Below are 21350 nucleotides of genomic sequence, written 5' to 3'. Positions count from 1 at the left end.
CAGTATTAAATTACATATGAAAAAAATTATGATAAATACAGGAACTCGCATGTATAGATCTAAAATACTAGACAGTATAAAAACTATGGGAAACCGGCTCTTCGCCGAGTGCCAAATGCTTTGCCAAGTGCAATTTTTCGGACACTCTGCAAAAAATCTCTATGCCGGGTGTCGTGCAAAAAACATTCAACAAAGAAGCTCTTTGCCGAGTGTTTTTTATGGGCACTCAGCAAAGAATTTATTTTTCCTTGTTTTCTACCCTTCAAATTTTTTCTACTCTGCAGGCACAACATGTGGTAATCCATGTTAAAATTTGGTATATTTTTATAAATTAATTGCATTTCAAACAATTTTTTGAATCAAATTAAATTTGTAGATCTCAATTTTTGTAAATCACCTCGGATAGAAAAACTCAGAACATCAAAGTTGTAGATCTCAAGAAGTTATGAAACTTTGTAGTTCACAACTTTTTCATTTGAATTCATTTAGGCTCCCAAAATTGAGTTTGAATTTCTCAAATTTTAAATTCAAATTGTACAAATGACCTCGGATCGAAAAACTCAAAACATCAAAGTTGATATCGAAAAGTTAAGAAACATGGTAGTTCAAAACTTTTTCATTTGAAATTTTTAGGGCCTCAAATAGTTAGTTTAATATAGGTCGAGTACAGAACGACACAAACTAGTAACATAATTTGACACAAAAACTAGTATGGTGCGGTGGTTAGAGGTAACCCGCGAAGCTAAGGTCGTAGGTTCGAATCCCACCTGCCACAAAGTGTGAGGAAAAATATTGCGACTTGCAAAAAAATGTGGATGTAGGCTGCCGCTGGCTGGTGGGATCCTCCCCGAATTAAAATATTTTTGTTTTTTATTTTTAAAAATATTTTTTTATTTTTTTTGGAATTTTTCTTTGCCGAATGTTTTTAGCACTCTGGCTGGTGGGGTCCTCCTGAATTAAAATATTTTTGTTTCTTATTTTTTAAAATGATTTTTTATTTTTTTTTGGAATTTTTCTTTGCCGAATGTTTTTAGCACTCAGCAAAGGCTTTGCTGACTACTTTTTTTCACGTACGGCCTCGGCAAAGCCTTTTCCGAGTGTTTTGTTGACTACTTTTTTTTCGTACGGCCTCGGCAAAGCCTTGGCACTTGACAAAGCATGGGATTCCGGTAGCGAAACAACATAGCTAGAATATCAAAATACATGCTTTGTTGAGTCTCAGTTGGAGGGTTAACGACGATGAACCACCGCTCCTAGAGACAATGAAGGCGGTTGGCCCACGAGGTGCCGAAGTTGACCGGAACATGTGACGGGTGAAGATTTTGAGTAGTCGCACGAAGCGTTTTTTAAAAATCTTATTCGCCCTCTCCTGATGTAAGTTCCCGAAGACGAAAGGTTTTGAAGACCTGCTCTTGTTCATTAGTGCATGTTAGCGCTCGAGATGGAGTTTCCTTTTGCACCAGTGAGAAGATGCACCAGTTAGAAGAGGCCAAAATCGTAGCTTGTTTTGATATGTTTGTTGTGGAGAGGCCGATGGGTCGTGTATATATAGGAAAACCAAATCGAGCTCGCATCTCGATCACGATCTAAACCGATCATGATTAGGATTTAGGTTTCCATATTCTGCGGACTTAGATTCCAAGTTAAAAAAAATGCAAAAGGAAACTGCGCCTCGCAAGGCAAAGGGGGCTGGATTTTGGCAGACCTTTCACGCTTGTGCCACCCCACCCGCCACGGCATGGCGTTGCGTGCGTGCGTGTGATGTTTCTCTTCTCTTCCTCATCACGAGTCGAGGCAACTTTCATATTTATGTCGGCCATCCCACTCCTCGCTAGCAGCAGGATGGGATTAAGATTTTGCACCATCTCCTCTGGCATACGTTGCCTTTGAGATTTATGAATTTCTTAATGGGCTTTAGCTCAAAATTTCGGCAGCTTTTGTTTTGAGATAAAACAAAAATTTGCCAGGGCGAGAAAACATATTAGAAATCAGATAGAAAAGCTTCCATATATTCAATGTTCTCTTCAATAAAGAAAGACAACTGGCATATATAGATGATAATAAGTGATAACAATGTAATATTAATAATGAGAGACTTTTGATTTTCGGAATCAACTATTGTTGACTAAAAAGCAGTTTCTTTCCCGGTATAGGCCGTGTTTGGTTGTGTGTGTAAAAAGTTTCGTGAAAACTTTTCGCCACTTTGACCACTAATTAGAGGTTTTAAATGAAGTCTAATAACAAAATCACCTCGGCAACTATGGTTACTGTAGCGGTACTGTAGCTAATGAGACATTTGACCGTGCGCTTAGAGGATGATTAGAGTAGCATTATTGTATCTAATCACGGATTTATTAGGCTCATTAGATTCAGCTCGCAAAGTTACACTTATTTGTAAAAATGTTTTGCAAACAAACTTCGTTTAATACTCCATGCATGTAAGATTCTCTTTTCGCAAAATTTTTTACACGTAAACCAAACATGGAAGAGAATCTTGCGCTGTCTGTGTTAAGCCTGCTCTATAGATGAAGGGTCAAAATGACATTTCATACCCCAAACTGACTGAGCGGTGACTGAAGTAGCCTACGTGACTTGTCACGTCAAATTCAAGGATGAAGTTGGACCAATTAGAATAGTTCAAAAATTAAATTAGATGTTTTTATAATTCAGAGACTAAATTGAGCCAGACCCATAGTTCAGGATAAATTTGGCTATTTTGCCGAGCTACGTGATGGGCAGTAGTGAACCTAGAATAATTAATATCGTGCAACGGCGAAAGGACCTTGCATTGAAGCGAGCGTCGTTGATTGGTCGATGCGGTCGCAGGCCAAGCTTAACGGGCGCAAGACGCGAGGTCAACAAGTATAGGCTGTGTTTAGTTTTAAAATTTCTCTTTCCAAACTTCACTATTTATTTATCACATCAAATTTCTTACCTCATGTATGGAGTACTAAATATAGATAAATAAAAAAATAATTGTAAAGTTTTGATATACACGACGAGACGAATCTTTTGACCCTAGTTAGGTCATGATAGGACAATAATTACCACAAACAAACGAAAAATGCTACAATATACTATAGTATCCGATGTGACTCTTTTTATCACTATTTTACGGATATAAACATAACCATTATGACTAGCTGCAAGTCGGCTGCATCACAGCTGGCGAAGAAAGAAAAAAAAAAGAGAGCGGAGAGCAGGCATCTCGCAAAACGACGGCTTAAAGCAGACGGATACGCGCACGCTGCGCTCCAATTCGTTGCTCTGCTGCTGCGCTCCCTCCGCGTTGGCTGCATTCGCTGCTGCAAAGCTGTCGATACCACTGCCGTGCCACGCTGGAGTATATTTTACCGTCGAGCGGGCTGTATCATTACTCTTGATGGTCTTAAGGCTTTGCAGTGCCAGGGGCCCGGCGGCTACTAATTTGAGAGTCCAACATCCAACAATCCAAACACTCTATGCTACTCCGACCGATACAACTGCAACTTTTTGTAAACCATTAAAAAGGTCTCGACAGTTTCAATTAGCCAATCATGCGTACTTCCATTTGCTAAATTTTTCATCACTACGCACCCTAAGCCTAAGTTCTGTGGGAGAAAGAGGAGTGAAGCAAATTGGGCCTTCTTGGGCCAGCCCAAGACAGGAGGGTGGAAAATTTGGTCCAGAGCTGGTTTGGTTTTCTCATTTGGGCTGCAATATACAAAGTCTGGCCCTATTGTTAGTATACGTACATGTGTATACATAATAATTAAGATTTTTTTTGTCAAAATTATTGTATGTTCACGTACTGCGTCTGCCCCCCCCCCTGAGGCAAATGCACCTTCACTAATTTCCTCTTCAATCAGTTTGTGCCCGGCTAAATAATCCTCCTAATGATCGCCACATTAAAATTCCAGCAACTGGTGGTGCAGCAGGGAAAGAGATGACGATGCCACCCGATAGCTAGTTGATATGGACATATGGGGCACCTGAGCGGGGCAGCTACATATATAATATGCCAATGCTTGACAGTTGACAATGTGGTAGCTAGGGATTTGAATTTGGCCTCTTCGATTTATTGAATGGATATTTACTAAATTTATTGAAAACATCTAAAGCATAATTCAGAATGAAGCTAGTTCTTTGAAGAACCGGGAAATTCATGATTTATTTGGCTCCCGGAAGAAGAATTGAATAAAGTAATATTGAGATCCCCTAGCTTTTTTTTCGAAAGCTAGTAGATTGCAGCCTTCAACCCAACGGATGGGCAGCTCAGATGAGGGTCACGTGGTTTTATGCGATTGCGCATGCATGTGCTCGCCGAGGGTTGAGTGGTTAACAAATAACAAATGATAACAGATTAATAGATGTTGTTACAATGGAGGATTCTGCCCGGTCGCGCGCATGGCAGAAGCCTGACGCGCTGGTTGTGCGTGCTTTTTTCGGGCCCAAAAGGCAGCGTGGGCGTGGCCATGGCGTTTTCTTCTCCAAATTATAATTATAGAACACGCAAGTCGAGAAGAAAATCTTGTATGCATAGAGTACTAAATAAAGTTTATTTAAAAATTTCTTTACGCATGGGTGTAATTTTTCGCAACGAATTTAATGATGGTAATTAATCAATGATCGGCTATACTACAGTAATCATCCTCTAATCGCGCGGTCAAAAACCTCATTAGATTTGTCAGGGTTCCTAGCGCAGGAGTTTTGGAGTTGGTTTTGTAAAGGCAAAATAGCCAAAATAGTCCCCAAACTTTTCACAAGGGGTCAAGTTCACCCTCGAACTTTCAAAAGGGTCAATATGGTCCCTCAACTTTGTTTTTTTGGCCCAAACGTGTCCCAGTGCTGTTGTGGTACTGCAAGGTGCCATGAGATGAATGTGAAATGTCCATTTTGCCTCTGATACTAAGAGCTTCTTGTGCTGCTCATCTTTGCTTGTGCCTTTCTTACTTTTTTTTTTGTTTCTTACATTCTCAAGTCTCATGTACTTATATGTGCTCTGCTTCTATCGTATGTGCTCAACATTTAATATTATGTTTTCAATAAAATTCTATAATATCAAACATAGAGCCTTTTGTATGTGCTCTACTTCTATCGTTTTCGTTAAACAATGGGAAGCAATAATCTGACTAAGTTGCGCGGGGCTCTGTGTTTTTTCATGATCAAGAGGAACTTGTAAAAAAAATCAGGCGGGTGCTTGCCCAACCGAAGGCACATGAGGCCGGCTGCATCGACTGGATCCTTAAACTATACTGCAAACACACAAAAAGAAACATAAAACAAGTAAGAAATGCACAAGCAAAGATGAGCAGCACAAGAAGTTCTAAGTATCAAGGGCAAAATGGACATTTAACATTCATCTCATGGCACTTTGCAGCGCCACATCAGCATAGGGACACATTTGGGCCAAAAACGTGAGTTCAGGGACCATATTGGCCCTTTTGAAAGTTCGAGGACGAACTTGACCTCCTGTAAAAAGTTTGAGGACCATTTTGACTATTTTGCCTTTTGTAAACTACCTTTATTTGACACCTTTAAATTAGCTGTCAAAGTTCTTTCTAGGACTTCTAGAAGAGTTACCAAACAGGGCCATATATTGCTAGCGTTTTCTGGCTGTCGGATCAGCAGAGTGGACAGACCATCGCGCAAATTCTGATCATTTTTCAAAAAACTCTCAACTTTTAACAAAATCAACCGTATTCTAGCGTCCTCTCTCAGGCTTTTTTTACGAAAAAGCTCTCTCACTCTAGCGAAGTCAACCTGTAGTCTAGTATAAAAGTTATCCAAATATATTCAAGGTTGTCTTATTTTGAAGATTATTAATATTTGTGCTAATTTTTTTTGAGATTATAATATTTGTGCTAAATGATATGGCTTTTGATATGTTGCAATTGGACTTTTCGATCTTTCTTGGACTCCGTGCGGAGCCTGTTTTATTTTTTCTCTCTTTCTGCGACAAGATCACTCTCTCCCAATAGCCCCCTAAATTTCCCGCGACAAAGGAGAGGATGAATGGATGATGGGCGTCATCACAACTGGCTAAATGGGCCGCCAGAATGGTACAGCCCGGGCCCATTAAGACACGGCTCGTGATGACACAGCTCGTGATTAGGAATTTAGGACTCGCACTCTCGACGCCGCCCGTCGCACAGCGGCTACTCGGTGCTCCGCTTCTGCCCTCCGCCGGAATGACTGTATATCGCGCGCGTGATGATTTCAGGATCCATCACCTGAAGCTGGTTATTGGGCTGACGAGATTGATTTCAGTCCGATAACACTTTCATTGGTAACATGTAGTAAACAGATTTGCTGTCCATATCCATACATATATGCACATATGCGTTACAGACTTATAATTTTTATATACGAACGCATGCATGCATGCACGATGCAAATTTACTATGAAGCATTTATTTTTATTCTTTTTTTCATTGCTTTTCTTTCTTATTATTACTAATTTACACACTATTTTTTATTTTCTTTACTTTTTGCATGTGCATGCATGCAGACGATGATTGGGGTCATGTGAGTAGTTTTTTCTTTTCTTATTCTTTTATTCTTTTTCTACATTCTTTTCCTTTTCTTTTCATATTTTTTTATTGTCCGCATGCATATACAAAATATTTTCCTTTCTCCTTTTGTTTTACTTCTTTTCCTTTTTTATTTGTATCTTGACTTTTTTTATATTTTTTAAACTTGTTTCTACTTCCTTTCATCATTCCATGATTGTATATTATTAAATATATCTTTAATTAGATTATCTACTATACAAACTATATATTCATGATGAAAAATTATGCTTATAAAACAATATTTTTACAATATAGATGCATTTGTCCTCATATAAAACTATTTATCATCGTATTACTAATTTCTTCGCAACACCATATTATTTGTTCACTTTGTAGATTAAATTGTTCCGTGATGTTGACTAATTTGTTCGTGATATTTATTTTTTATTATTATCCTATGCAATCAAATGTTCGCAATGTATAATATTTTGTTCGTTGTGTATTATTATTTGTTCGTTATGCTTAACCTTTTTGTTCGTATAAAATAATCAGTTGTTCGTTTGGTTAAAATATTTGTTCTCAGTATCCGAAATTCTTTATTAAGTATTTAAAAAATATTTTTTAAAAATTAACGTGCAAACATAGGCAAGTGTGATCTTGTTTTAAAGATCTTGTTACAAGAAAAATAATGGTGCAATCCAAATTTTATTTTGATGCTTTACTTGTAGCTTTTTTTAGTTAAGAATTAGCAAGCATGTGGGTGACATCATCAGTTGCATGGGTAGAATTTTTTCTCTAGATGGAAGCATAACGCGTAGTGTTAATGGGCTTAATTGCGGCCCAAATTGCTATCCAAAGATGCGCTTAAGGCGATAGTTTGATGAAACATCGCCTCCAGCGATATGTAATCGCACCCGCCCTCCGCATCACCAGACCAGACTCACCTCAACTCCCCCCCCCCCCCCCCCCCCCCCCCACACACACACACAACAAAAGGCGAATAGTTTGTCTCGATTCTCCTCATACTCACAGCATCCGAAATACAACCGGTGCCAAACAAATGGTTTCTTGAAACTTTGTTGCCTGTATTTAGTTCAAGGCCTTACATGCAAATATCAGGAGAAATCTCTCCAGAACACTGAAGAAATGTTTTCTGTTGCACAGATGCTCAATCTTACAAAATGAGCATCCCGGTAAAGGTAAATTGATACTGGAAAAGTGGACCTGGTGAGCTATTTTACTAAGCCGAACTGAACTCGCACACTCATACATGGCCCCATGAGTAAAGTTGAACAAGCGCAAATTCAATACAGATCTCACAGCAATTGGTTGAGATTACTCTATAAGCCAAGGTATTTGAACTGATTCCCACTGGCTGAGCTCACCTTCTTTGAACCACAGCGCTGCAAATAGGAGAGTATCTTTAGCATGTCATCTTATCGATTATAATAGCTAGCATGCCATATCACTAAGTAAATGAGATCATTTGTCACGAGAATTTAATCTGCTCCTGATTGCCATGTTAACTACTCCTGTCCTCAGTGTACTAAGTTTGAAGATAAAATCAGTTTGCCATTCCATGTAGCTTATCAATTGTTTAAAATGATTATTGACTCAGAAAATCGCCTAACAGCAACATAGAACCATACTCAATTATTGCTGAACTTACCGATTTCACGTTTGCCGTTATCAGGACTGTCACTTCCATGGACAACATTCCTGAAATGCATATTCCATCATAATTTGTTTGTATATTGTACAAATGGAGGTGTACAACTCAATATCAGAGACATGGTACATAATCACATATATATAAGACATGAAAGAGGGTTGGTGCCGACCTTCCTGTTCGAACTGCAAGATCACCCCTTATGGTTCCTGGTTCAGCTTGAAGGGGATTAGTAGCTCCGATTAATTTGCGAGCTGATGCAACAACACCATCACCCTCCCAGGCCTTATAAGGATAACAAAAATTGTAACTGTGAACTATGTATTTGGACAAAGCATAGAGCTGCAGGTATATCTATTCGCAACGAAAATATACCATGCAAACAACAGGGCCAGAAGTTATGTAATCAACCACTCTGGGAAAGAATGGTTTGTCCTTCAAATCCTTGTAATGTTCCTGAGAGAAAGGGAATGCCAAATAAGACAGCATATGAAGAGTATTAAAAGCTAGTAGATTCAACATGCCGAAAACTAAACTAAAAATCTTTGATGTTTCCACAAATGTCAAGAAAAAGATGAAATGCGAGTAATCTCTTTATCAATGATTAGTACAAAAAGAACACACACAAAAAAAAGCCGCAGTCACTTAAATAGGTAGATATTTTGATGTAATAATGAGATGGTTGAGACAATAAATCTTCCAGTCACTTAAATAATTCATGTAAGAATGAGATGGGTGAGGAATAAAATCTTTCTGGTAGTCAAGGAGAGAATAACTGCAGATGAATAGCAGATTGGACATTGGGCAGTATTTCTATTCAGAAAGGATAAACATAAGGATCATAAGCACATAAGCTAAATGTGAGGCACTGGAAGGTATATTTGACAATAAAAAAAGGTGATAAATTGATCATTTCAAGTAACAATGAAACAGATGCAGATGCAGAAAAAGACATGTTCCTTAAGAATGGTGTTGCCTATCACAGACTTTTGGCCCCCTCGATGACTAACTTTGCTAGAATCACAATAGCTTTCCCATGTTCAGTACATTTTGAGAGGCAAACCTGAGCCAAGTCCTTGGAGCACTGATAAAGCTTCAACCCCTTCAACAAAAAGCCTTTCTTCTCAAAGCGAGAAATGATCTCCCCAACCTATATGCACCAGATATGTGTTTTATCTGAGATCAAACTTGAAAGAAAGAAAGAAATTAAGAGTTGGAAAAGGTAGGAAAAAATAAGGCGTACCAGGCCACGCTGAACTCCATCAGGTTTTATCATAATGTAGGTTTGCTCAACCTCCTGCAGATAAATTTCTTGTCAAGAAAGAATTCATTTTGTGTAAGCAAGGGACTAGATGAATGTAGGATTCTCAACTCCTCTAGCTGAGGTCAAGGGATATTGAAATAATTAAAATATTATGACATTGCATGAGTTCTAAACTTCTTTGATGAAAATAGAAAAAAATGACTGAGTTTCATTAAAGAAGGGTAAGTGTGACGCATTCAAGCCTCTGGCGTAGAACTAGTGGACTACAGAAATTAAACATGTGGCAGGATCATGATAAAGCTGCTAGGAAACAACGGTTATGACAAGGATTGTGGTGTAGGACTATGTTTGTGGGAAACAAAGCATGTTCAGGGGGATTTGTATCCCTAGCTAGAGTTCCATAGCAAAACTGAATTAGCTAGCCCACATGAATTATAGATGATCTTAACGAGGATTTTCAGGGGGTTCAATGGATGATATTACTAAGCACTATTTACCTAGTAACATGTACCTGAGATTTGTGTAGAGAAAATGGTGTTCTATTGTGCCCATGGAAATTTGTGGAAGGAATAGATTATGTTTAAATATTTCAAAAATAACTCAGCTGCCTCGACTCTGTATTGAGAACTGCTAAAACAACAAATTAAATAATTTCAACATAATTTGGTATTCCACAAAGCATGCCTTAAGACATGTAAAACCAGTGAAGTTAGTAAGCCGATATCATGCTTCAGCGAGAACAACATTGTCACAGAAAAGTTGCATCCATTCAATGTAAAAGTACTGCAATTCCCCAACACATGGTTGGAAACAGGGACTCAAACTTTGAAGAAAGCAAGGTCAAACTTTGAATGGAAACAGGGAGAACATAACGCAGACAACATTCCTATTGAAAGTCGTATTAGTAAAATCAAAAGGGAAGACATGCTGTGACTATGGTGTCCAGCCGAAGAAAAAGGTGAGTGCCCCTAGATAATTAACACACATGTTGTCAGCATTGACTGCTGACAGGAAGAGCGAAAACTTAATTTCACTCCAACATCCTTCCTGCCACAACAATCGCAGAGAATCTATGAACGGACACAAATGTTTCAGGCTACGGTAGGTGAAACAAACAAAATTGACACGTTTCACGGTGCATTTTCTTCGGTTGTGCTGTTCTGCATAACCCACCCACTAGGCTTGCAATCAAAAAGGTTCAGAGAATTATGAATTAGCCTATCGTTTCCATTACCCTTCCCAGTTTCCCCTCTCCATAATCGAGCCAAGCCACTACAAAGTCAAAGTAAAAACCATAAAAAACTAGCTAAACTACTCCCACAGCAGGTCCTAATCCTCCAACCAAAGGAACATGAGAAAAAAAAAATCGAAACCCGTCTCCTCGCCATTTTTCAGTCACTTCCTAGCAAATACAAGTAAACAAAATCCAAAAAAGCACGCGTAGCGAACCTACCGCGGATGCGACGATGCCGCGCGGGACGGCGCGGCGCGCCCCGGCCGCCCTCCCGCTCCGCGCGCTCAGGCTCAGCCCCACCCCGAGCCGGCCACGGGACCTCGTGGCGGCGTCGGCGAAGGAGAGGGACGCCGACGGCCGCGCCGAGCCGGAGGGACGGCGGCCGTCCCCGGCGAGCGGCGCCGCCGTCCTCGCGACCGCGGCCATCGTCGTCTCCATCCTTTCGGATTAGCAGAAGCTGACCACCCGCAGAGCTCAAACACAACGCGCCCTCCCTTAAAAAAGCACAGCAACGACTCCGCTTCGCTTCGACGTTTACGTATTTTACGATTTTCCGCTTTCAAAGCTGGATGTGGAAGTCGTTGCGGCGTGCAAACGTGTTTACGCCTTCTGACCGGGTCGGCGCACGTGGGAGGACGAGTGGGGGGTGTGGGCCCGCGGTGGGGTCCACCTCGCCTTCCCCGCGCGGCGCACAACGGGGAGCGCGGCTTCGACCAATGGAGCGTCGCCACGCGGCCCAGCCGGGGGCCGGGGCCCACGCGTGTCCCCGCCGACGGAGACGAGCGAGCGCAGCCGCCACCGACGCGCTCGGGGAGGCCCCGGCCCCTCGCCACTCCCACGTCACCGATGGGTGGGTCCCATAGTTGTTTGGTCCCTAATGTCAGTCGCGCGGGCTGGTTGGATCTGCTTCCCCGTGAGTTTCCCTCTCACTTTTTTTCGGGGCCCACACGGTGCGGGGCCCACGCGCAGCGATGAAATGATATCCCACGCGCCCCCCGGGCCCGCTCGCCAGACACCCGCGTCAGAGAAGAGAGACGAACACCACCCTCTCTTCCTCTCTCTCTCTCTCAACCTCTCCTCCCCTGCATCGCCGGTGACATCGCCGGCGGCGCTGCGTCTCCGGCGACCCCCGGCGCCGCCGCTCCCCATTTCTCCGATCGCTGCATCACGCCAGGTACGCCTTGACCCTGCTCGGCGGCCCAGATCCACCCAGTCTCCTCGGCGCGCTCCCCACGCGCCGATCGGTGGGCAGGGGAGGCCGCGCGCTCGAGCGCTAGATCCAGCGATCCGCCTGCCGCCGGGCCCGGCATGGACGACTTCCAGGGCCTGCTGGCCCGCGACTTCGGCCTCCGACCGCAGGGGAAGGCCGCGCCCATGTCGGCCGCCCGGTCCTCGGGGCCCTCCGGATCCGCCTGGGCCAGCACCAGATCCGCCTCGGCGTCCGCCGCGCCCTCGTACGACGACCTCTTCGGGCCCGAGGCGTCCGCCCCGCCGCCGACCAAGCCCGCCCCGTCGCCGTCGGCCTCCTTTGACTCCATCTTCGACTCGTACAAGGAGCCCTCGCCCGCCGCGCCGCCGCCCAAGCCGAAGCACTCGTCCATGCCGGTCTACGACAAGCCGGTCTACGACGATGACATCTTCGACGGGGTCCCTGGGATTAAGAGCTCCTCGGCGCGGTACGAAGACGTGTTCGGGGGCAGCCAGGGCCACGCGCCGCCTCCTGCTTTCGATGACCTGCTTGGTGGGTTTGGGAAGAAGTCGCAGGGGAGGGAAGAGGCGGAGGAGAAGAGGAAGCCCAAGCCTGCTGCTGCGTCCACTGGGTTCGATGATTTGATCCCAGGATTTGGCGGGAGAAGCTCGCCGCGGCAAAGGTGAGTGCTTTATGTGCAATTCAAAGTGCATGGAATCCTTGGGCGTCATATTGTCTATACGCATCGTCTATGTGCGCCAGTGCGCATATGTTTGTTAGTTCAATCAACTGAAACGGAAACAATTGTCGGTATTCGGTAATGACTGGATCATGTGAACTTTGCCGAGCTGGACAAATTGTGCTGCCTCATTTATTGGATGTGTTGTCAAGTAGATTCTAGCTTGCCGTTGTGTCCTCATTTTGATTTGGTAATCTGTACATGCGAGGTAGTGAAGCATTTATCATATACACAGTGTTCTATGCTGCAGAAATTATCTCAAAACTGTTTTGGAAGTTAGACTCAGTTGTCAGTTTCCTTGGTTATGATACACATTTAATATTGATCATAATGTGCAAATCAATAACATATTAGATTACTGAATGTCAGTGCACCTTCTCATAAAATCTTTTACGTTGTTGGTTGCTTAGACCTTGCTGATATCTCTACCTCTTTCTAAAGGGAAGATCGTTTCCTTGATCTGTTATTGACTTTCCTCCATCTTGATTGGTCCATAACGGTGGTCGGTCCATGGAAGAAAAAAGATCGAATCACAATCGGAAACCATGTTGAGCTAAGAGTCTAAAACCATATAGAATTAGCGCTTGGTGAGTAAAACAGGGAAATATTGAAGTCCTTAACTGGAACATACTAGGTTATTACTCTTTTAACAATAATAAAAAATACAATTATAAATTACATGTGCTATTATACACCTTAGGTGTAGCAGTTTATTCTACACCAATAGCCTAGATTGAGCAGAATTACGAACAGATTTTCAGTAGTTTAGTAATCAGCGAGCTATTGCCGAACATTGTTCAGTGACTTGGTAAATTTAGTTCAGCATTTTGACGATTATTTTTGCTAGTAATAGAAGGTGGGTATAGAATATTGTATAATATATCACATTTTTATAAAAAAATGTATGCTAATTAATTATATAGCTTCCCTGTAGCAACGCACGAGCATATTTGCTAGTACATATAATGTATGTTAGGTTTAATTTAGGTACTTGTGTTGATTCTAATACATGTGCTAGGTCAATTACAAATTTGATTTGAGAATGCGATCATACTGTCATGAGGTTGGCAAAATTTGATTGATTGAGAGTTTGTAGTTAATGTCAGATTGTTTGTGGAGACATATTGAATTGGTGCCAATGTGCCATGAGTTTTGTACTTTTATGTGCCTACTGAGATGGATTAATTAGAAAGTTACTAGCTCCAGTCAAGTTTACTCGACATTTCAGATAGCAAAACCAGCTTCTCTTCTACTTGTTTTTCATGTTTGAAATCTCAAGTTTACCACTGGGGGGATTATGTTTTTATGATTTAAAGATGAAAGAAGATCTACAATTAGGCTCATTCAAATGTGGAACTGTTGAGTAGATTTAAATAATGCTATCAGGCCTGATCAATATGTATAGTGTTGCTGGAGTAATGTATACATTGTTATATAATGAAATCAAATTTCAAGATTGCTTTGAATTTAAGTGCATTTAAGTATACATTTCTGAGCCATGTCTCATATTCCTCGAATGTTATGACTACCAACCTTCTCAAGGAAATTGCATACATGTTCAGTGGAGGTGATACCCCATCCAAAATTTTAAATTTGGGCAATTTGATTCATTAGAAGTTTTTCCCTGGAACAAGGAATTGTATTATATATTTCTTACATAATGAATGATTTTAGTTGTAATTTGCTTTGATGTTTATATGCCAATTTGTTTAGATTTTTCATCTTTGGTAAGGTACACAGAAAACTGAGATGATATGCTGGGCATCCACAGCCCATATGTTTTTTAAACAGTTTAACTCTTTATTTCATATTACATTTCTTGAATAGAGCCACCTAACATGATAATGTTATTGCAAATGACGTGGTTTCAACTTTTAAGTTCTCCATACTGTCCAAATTTTTTTTTGTTATTACAAGTTTTGACATTTGAGTCCCAGACATGCGGAGGAAGTAATGGGCTAACAGATTATTTATTGTTATGCATGTGGAAAAATGAGGGAGTCATAACATGCTGTGTTTATGACAATGGCTGTCCTTTTGTGCAATTGCATGTTCACTTGCTTCTAAACAAGTTCACATGTTAAAATCTATCTCTTTCTTATATTCAGGGAGACTGTTGGTGCAAAAGAAAAGAAGGTTTCCATGTCTACATCTAAGCCAACTGCTAGCATGGCAAGTGACCCCTTTGTTGTTCTTGAAACAACTTCATCATCAGCTCATTCATTCACAGATCCCTTGGATGAATTGGGTAAACCTGCAAAACATCAAGGGAAAAGCCAAGAAAGTACTGGCACTGACAGTAGCTTGTTTGAGGATCCAAGCACTTTCAACCAGACTTCAAAATCAGAACCTTTGTTTACCTCAAAGGTGGACAATGTACCAAAAGATAGGAATGACTCGAGCAGAGCCCGAGACTCAAATCCTGTACAAAGTTTCCCCAATAGGAACTCTGCCCAACAACCTTCTGTAGAGGATTTTGAAAATATCTTTCATAAGTCACAATCTGCCAGATATTCTGATGTCCATGTTGACATTGGCACTGAGAAATACAATGGCAATGGCGTAAATGATCAGTCACCAAGATCTGATGAATCTGAAGATGACATATGGCTTACAGTCTCTGAGATTCCCCTCTTCACACAGCCAACTAATGCCCCACCACCTTCAAGACCACCGCCGCCTCTTGCAATTAAGCAAAAACAGCATGGATTGAAATCAAAGAGAAAAGATGATGAGTATCTACGGCGGTCTAGGAAAAACTATGATCATCAAAGAAGTTCATCAAATAAGGCTGGTGTTTCTTCAGTAGATGAACTAGAAGATTTTGCCATGGGCAAGTCTCAGAATGCACATGCTTTTAATGAGGAAGAATTTGAGAGAAGCACAGCAGCAGCAGCATCTGCAGCTGCTATTGAAAGAGGCCATGGATAAAGCTGAGGCAAAGTTCAAACATGCCAAGGAAGTACGAGAGAGAGAACGTGATGCAAAGCTTAGAAATAGAGAACATCAGGAACAAGATAATGAAGCAAGGTCGTATGCCCAGGATCGTGAGGACAAAGAAAGAAAGGAAAGACTAGAACAAGAAAGAGAGATGAGACAAAAAGAGGAAAAGGAAAGAGAGCAAAGAAGACTTGAAGAAGAGAGAGAACTTGAGCGACAGAGAGAAAGAGAACGAGCTAGACAAGCAGTGGAGAGAGCTACAAAGGAGGCAAGGGAAAGAGCAGCTGCTGAGGCTCGTGCAAAAGCAGAAAGGGAGGCACGCCAACGTGCAGAACGCGCTGCGGTGCAGAGAGCTCAGCAGGAAGCACGTGAGAGGGCTGCGGTGGAGGCTAAAGAGCGAGCAGAGAGAGCTACTGCAGAAGCAAAGGAAAGGGCTGCTGCTGAAGCTAAGGAGAAAGCCACTAGTCAAGCCAGGGATAGGGCTGCAGCAGAAAGAGCTGCTGTGGAGAGAGCTCAGCAAGAAGCGAGGAAGAGAGCTGAACGAGCTGCAGTGGAAAGGGCTGCTGCTGAGGCTCGGGAAAGGCAGGCTGCTGAGGCTCGGGAAAGACAGGCTGCTGCTGCGGCGGCTGCAGCTGCAAGAGAAAAACAGAGTAAACCAGATGATCTTGAGTCATTCTTTGGTATGGGTGCCCGAGCTAATAGTGCTCCGAAGCAAAGGGCTCCAACAGTGGTGATTACTCTGCCAAAATATTCATTCCAGATCTATATTTGTTTCAATTTTCTCGTTGTTTTTCTGATTGGGGAAATATCAGGATTCAATGTTTGATGCTCAAACGCAAAATAGAGGGACTTCCACTTCAGCATCAGTGAAAAAGGCATCATCAACAACAAATATTGCTGATGACTTATCTGCAATATTTGGAGGAGGTACTAATCATTCGAGTAATGGTACTGATAATCTTATGATGCCAGTGTTCCTTGATACATGACAGTAATAGTCCATTTGATTTTATTTGTTATTTTAGTTCCTACATCATCAGATGAATTTCAAGAAATTGATGGGGAGAGTGAAGAAAGAAGGCGTGCTAGATTGGAACGACATCAAAGAACTCGTGAACGAGCGGTAATGTTAACTTTAATAGAACAGTTTCTTTCCTGAAGAATTAGAATAGTTATCTCTTATAGCCCGCTGTACAATTTTTACTGTGGATACTTGTATATTCTTGGTTGCCTAGCCCAACTTGCTTGGGACTAGGTTGTTGTTGATGATAATGATGTGGTTGTTCATAAGGTTTTGGATACTTTGTATGTTCCTGTTTGCACTTTGTTTTAAGCATATTTTGTTGGATAAACATATTGCAATGCTTGGTTTTTATTACTTTCCTATGTTACAGGCAAAGGCTGTGGCTGAGAAGAATGAACGTGACATGCAGCAACAACGAGAGCAGGCTGAAAGACATGTAAGTATTTTTGTCATTAACTCGTAAATACATTGCAATGCTGAACCTACATCATAAACATTTAATTTATCCTTGGCTGCTAGCGACTTATTCCTCACTTCGTTCAAATTGTGTTGTCTGATTATTCCAGAGGATTGCGGAAACACTGGACTTTGAGATTAAGCGGTGGGCTGCTGGAAAAGAAGGCAATTTGCGTGCATTGCTGTCAACTTTACAATACGTGAGTTGAAACTTCTAGATCTGTGCAATTCTCTCTTCCTCATTTTTATCAATTTCTCTGTTTATTATGTGGGTGTTATTCTTCTTAGATGAAATTCTGCATTTGGATCTTCCAACTGTAATCTATGATTTTTTTTTCCATCCTATTTGTGATTTTACAAATGCAGTGTGTTTCTTATTGTGTATGCACCATGATCACCATGTTGGCTTCCAGTTCAAGTTTGGCTTTGAGGCTCTTTAGTTATGATTATAAGCATTCAGATCCACCGGTAGCATTTCTGAAGGTTTCATGCAGTGTTATAGAACATTGACAGAAGTAACATTTGCCCCTCTACCATACCATCAATTTTTTTTTGTGAGCAATACTTGAAACAGTAATCATGCTCAATGCCATTGCTTTACATTTGTAATCTTTGGAATGATTCCTGTGCACAATTAGTTAAAAAGATGTGCAATAGTTTTCTGCTATTAATTCATGTGTTCTTTCTGAACAGGTTCTTTGGCCAGAATGTGGGTGGCAACCTGTATCCCTTACTGATTTGATCACCGCTGCCGCTGTTAAAAAAGTGTACAGAAAAGCAACATTGTGTATCCATCCTGACAAGGTGCAACAAAAGGGTGCAAATCTCCAGCAGAAATATATTGCTGAGAAGGTCTTTGATCTCCTTAAGGTGTGTATTGCCTCAAAACATTTGCAGCAGTTACTATTTTCAAACCAATATGATAATGTTGTTTATCCTTGTTTTTCTTGAACCCAAGCACCATGGTGTCAACTGTCAAGACATTAAAAACTAGTTCTCTTTTTTCAATATGACGAAAATTTGTGCCCTTGATAGGTTTTTTTATATTTCCGGAGGTGAAGAAAACTTGCACTCTATAAGGGGTGCCAGCTGTTTTGCTGAGCACAAAAATTACTCTTTTCTCATTTAATGTTCACTTTCAATTAGTATTTACAGTTATTAGATGTGCGGTGACTGTGGTCCACTGGTCCATGGAAACAAAAGATGGGGTGCCTGGATAATCATACATGAAAAGTACCGAGCCTTTATAGTTTGATGTTATCTGTGGCACCTGGCACGACAGAATGTTTATTGCAGCAATGGTTTGTGTCTTTGTGTCAGCCTGGACCACCATCTGGTGCGTGGGAAGTACTTGATGTGTACTGTTCCGCCTACAGCCAAATCAATGCTAATCATAATGACTTGTTAGCCTTCTTCATAGTAGTCTTGGAAGTTTGTGGAAAAAAAATACTAGTCTTTAGAAGTTACAACACCTATTGGTTGAGTAATTTTAATGCGCTGTGCTGATTACTGCAAATTAAATCTTTGCACTGTTTATGTTATTTCCATTTACTCAATATGTTTATCTATTGGTTGAAAGGGTGTTGGGCAAGTATTAGGAGGTATTATTTCTGTGGTTTTCCAGTAACATTATGTTCATTTTACCAAGTTGTTAGATAGTAACTCTGAAGTTTCTTAGATGATATTCAGTGTTTCTGTACTTGGCATATCCAACTTTAATAATTCTCCTCTGTTCTTTAATCAAACAGGAGGCATGGAACAAAATCAACTCTGAAGAGCTCTTCTAACAAGCCTCATTAATGAACATACCCATCAGCGCCTGCATAAGGTTACTCAAGAAGAAACACCCAAGCTGGTTTGCGGACAATTGGGGGAAAGCATGAAAGCAGACCAAGCAAAACCTCAACTATAGCTGTAGTTATTGTAATCACCATTGCTTGTTTTTAGTAACCCCAATTTTCCTTCCCATTTGTATGTTGATTCAATTACAACTCACAGCGACATGCGGCGGCCCTAGCTGGACCTCATCCAGTAGGTGTATATTAGTGCCCCGTTTTGTACTATTTATCCTGGGCTGTATGTGCCGGCAGATTGGGTGCGGGGCGTGTTGAGGCCAGTGTTGTGATTTTGGATTAGGTACAGGGTTTAATTACCATGGAGAGCTGGTTTTACTTATGGTCATGGATGTTACTTGTCTGGTGCCATGGGTACTGTTTTATGTTTTGGTTTACCTTGTCCATAGTCGATTTCTGGAACCCGTTGGAGCTCAGTCCTCTGATTGCTGTGTGATTTTGTATAAAATTGATCAGGAGTTTTGATTGCTTGGATTCTTCTCCGTTTAACGTGGAACAAATGTTTTTTAGTGTGGGATATTTTGTAAAGAATCCTAATAGGTTCTCCAAAATTGTACTTGGTTATAAAACAGGAGAGATACGCATCATCTGCTTGATTATGCGTTCAATGCAAATTATAAACAAGGGTTAATTGGATTCGTGCAATTATTTGAGGGTTGTGCGAAGGATGCAAACGGTCAAATAGTTTCGGAGGGCTGTGGAGTGCCTGCCAAACATCCTCTTTTAGAAGGGCCACCTCCTCTCCTCACCTTTCATTACGAGGAGAATATATTAGATGAAAACCAGTCTTTTTATGCAAATTTTAATCTGAACCATCAAAACAACATCCAACCAACCACAGCGGAGCTGACGACGACTGTGTTGCAGTGCTGTGACTTGGGCTGGAATTTGGCGCATTACAAATGGGCTATTGGGCCTTCCCCGTATACAATTTGTTACCAAAGGGCTGCTGCCTGCCTTCTTTAGGTGTGTTTTCATTTAAGTACACCCTTCGTTCTTGGTGGTGGGCTAATAAGGGGCAGCGTAGTGCGCTTTTTTCATTTTTATATTAAAAAAACAAAATTTCAAAAATATATGCCGAATATGAAACTTTTCAAAAATGGGTGCATGTCGCCCCCCTAATGGGCGACAGGGTGCATGTCGCCCATCCAGTTGGCGACAGGACTCTCTCAAAGACTGAGTTATAACGGTGCCTCTAGCCTGCTATTTTGAACATTGCCTCGAACTGCATGAACTATTGCATCGCGCTCCAGGTGTCTGTCCACAAACCACCCGAAACCCGATGGCATAGCAGAAGGAGAACGAACAAACGCGAGCAAGAAAGAAAGAAACAAAGGAGCAAACAAACAAAGAAAGGAGTGGAAGGTACTCCCTGTTCTAATGGCGTCGTGCGGCACCCGACAGCCCTCGCTAGCCGGCCGGCCGCTTGTCCCGCCCGCCGCACCGGTCGATTGGTCTCCGCTTAACACTGGCGGCGGTCCTCTCGCGGATCACTTGCACTAGTGCCGCCACTAGAGGCAAAACCCCGCAGCCACCATACAAGTTAGCAACTCATGGTTCACAAGCAAGACCAAGAAATACGAAACTGCATTGTGAGTTGGGAAAGAAGGATTCGAGCGCCCCTACCTCGTCCTCCAAGTCTCGCACCAACTGATTGAGTCGTCGGCGACCGCCGCCGCGGATCGATCTCTTCGACCAACAACATGAAAGAAAAGAAAGAAAGCAAGTCAGGACATGATGATCAAAAACCCAAATTCTCTCGCCGGCGACGGCCAGGCTCCAAGCGCTGCCACACTCGTGCATTGGGAGTTTGAAACAAAGACAAAATAAAGTAAGAACCGAACAAACTCGATCGCGAACGAGATTCTTGGGTTCTTGACCAAAACAAGACCAAGAACACCCAAGAAGCGACCAAGATCATCCCAAGATTCGATCAATTTCTCGCAGGCGATCAGGTGCGTTGTTGGGAGCGACTACCTTCCTCACGACCAAAGAATTATTTCACGATGTGCTGGATACTAAATCAAATTTGACGATGTGCGGTGTACAAAACCACATTTTCATGGTGTGCTGCAGACAAAAAAAACCAGTTTATAAGTACTTCATAGCATACTCAAGGCGTTGCCATATCTTATATCTGGTGAAATCACATACACATATATAAATATTGTCTAATGATAATCTGAATAAACAATTATAGCTTTTCCTAAAAAAATATAGAATGATAACACCGGTGACATCTTATGCTGCCCGTGCTTGCTACCATCAAGAAGTGACCCTGCTGGTTCCAAAGACCCAAACTTAGGCTTAGAGCCTAATCAACAAATATGACATCATATTTTTCTTAAACAATCATATTAAGATTCAATTGATAGACTCAAACAAGTAGGTGATTGAACAGAAAACATAACAGAGCAAATTAATGGCAGCTTAGTATAGTTTCACAAATTGGAATGTTGGACTCTCTACAAAAATATAAAGCATGGCC

The 21350-nt window shown here is 41.6% G+C and overlaps 2 protein-coding genes across 2 annotated transcripts; one reads left to right on the top strand and one right to left on the bottom strand.

Moving 5' to 3' along the window:
• Nucleotides 1–7517: 7517 nt before the first annotated feature.
• Nucleotides 7518–11142, bottom strand: LOC120699725 (nucleoside diphosphate kinase 2, chloroplastic-like). Its single transcript, XM_039983775.1, has 7 exons — nt 10881–11142; nt 9407–9460; nt 9227–9313; nt 8539–8619; nt 8336–8448; nt 8164–8213; nt 7518–7897 (listed from the first exon to the last, which is right to left on the bottom strand). The coding sequence occupies exons 1-7, from the start codon at nt 11097–11099 to the stop codon at nt 7830–7832; spliced, it is 672 nt and encodes a 223-aa protein (XP_039839709.1). The 5' UTR covers nt 11100–11142; the 3' UTR covers nt 7518–7829.
• Nucleotides 11143–11675: 533 nt separating this feature from the next.
• LOC120699724 (auxilin-related protein 1-like) lies at nt 11676–19332 on the top strand. Its single transcript, XM_039983774.1, is given in 9 exon segments — nt 11676–12532; nt 14698–15499; nt 15501–16259; nt 16342–16456; nt 16555–16652; nt 16924–16989; nt 17120–17209; nt 17703–17879; nt 18758–19332. Coding segments are annotated over 9 exon segments (2709 nt in total). The 5' UTR covers nt 11676–11969; the 3' UTR covers nt 18797–19332.
• Nucleotides 19333–21350: the final 2018 nt, after the last annotated feature.

Source organism: Panicum virgatum, chromosome 3K, assembly GCF_016808335.1.
Source record: "Panicum virgatum strain AP13 chromosome 3K, P.virgatum_v5, whole genome shotgun sequence".
In the NCBI taxonomy this organism is placed as follows: Eukaryota; Viridiplantae; Streptophyta; class Magnoliopsida; order Poales; family Poaceae; genus Panicum; species Panicum virgatum.
The sequence above is the reverse complement of the archived record's forward strand: the minus strand, read 5'-3'. Positions and strand labels throughout refer to the sequence as shown.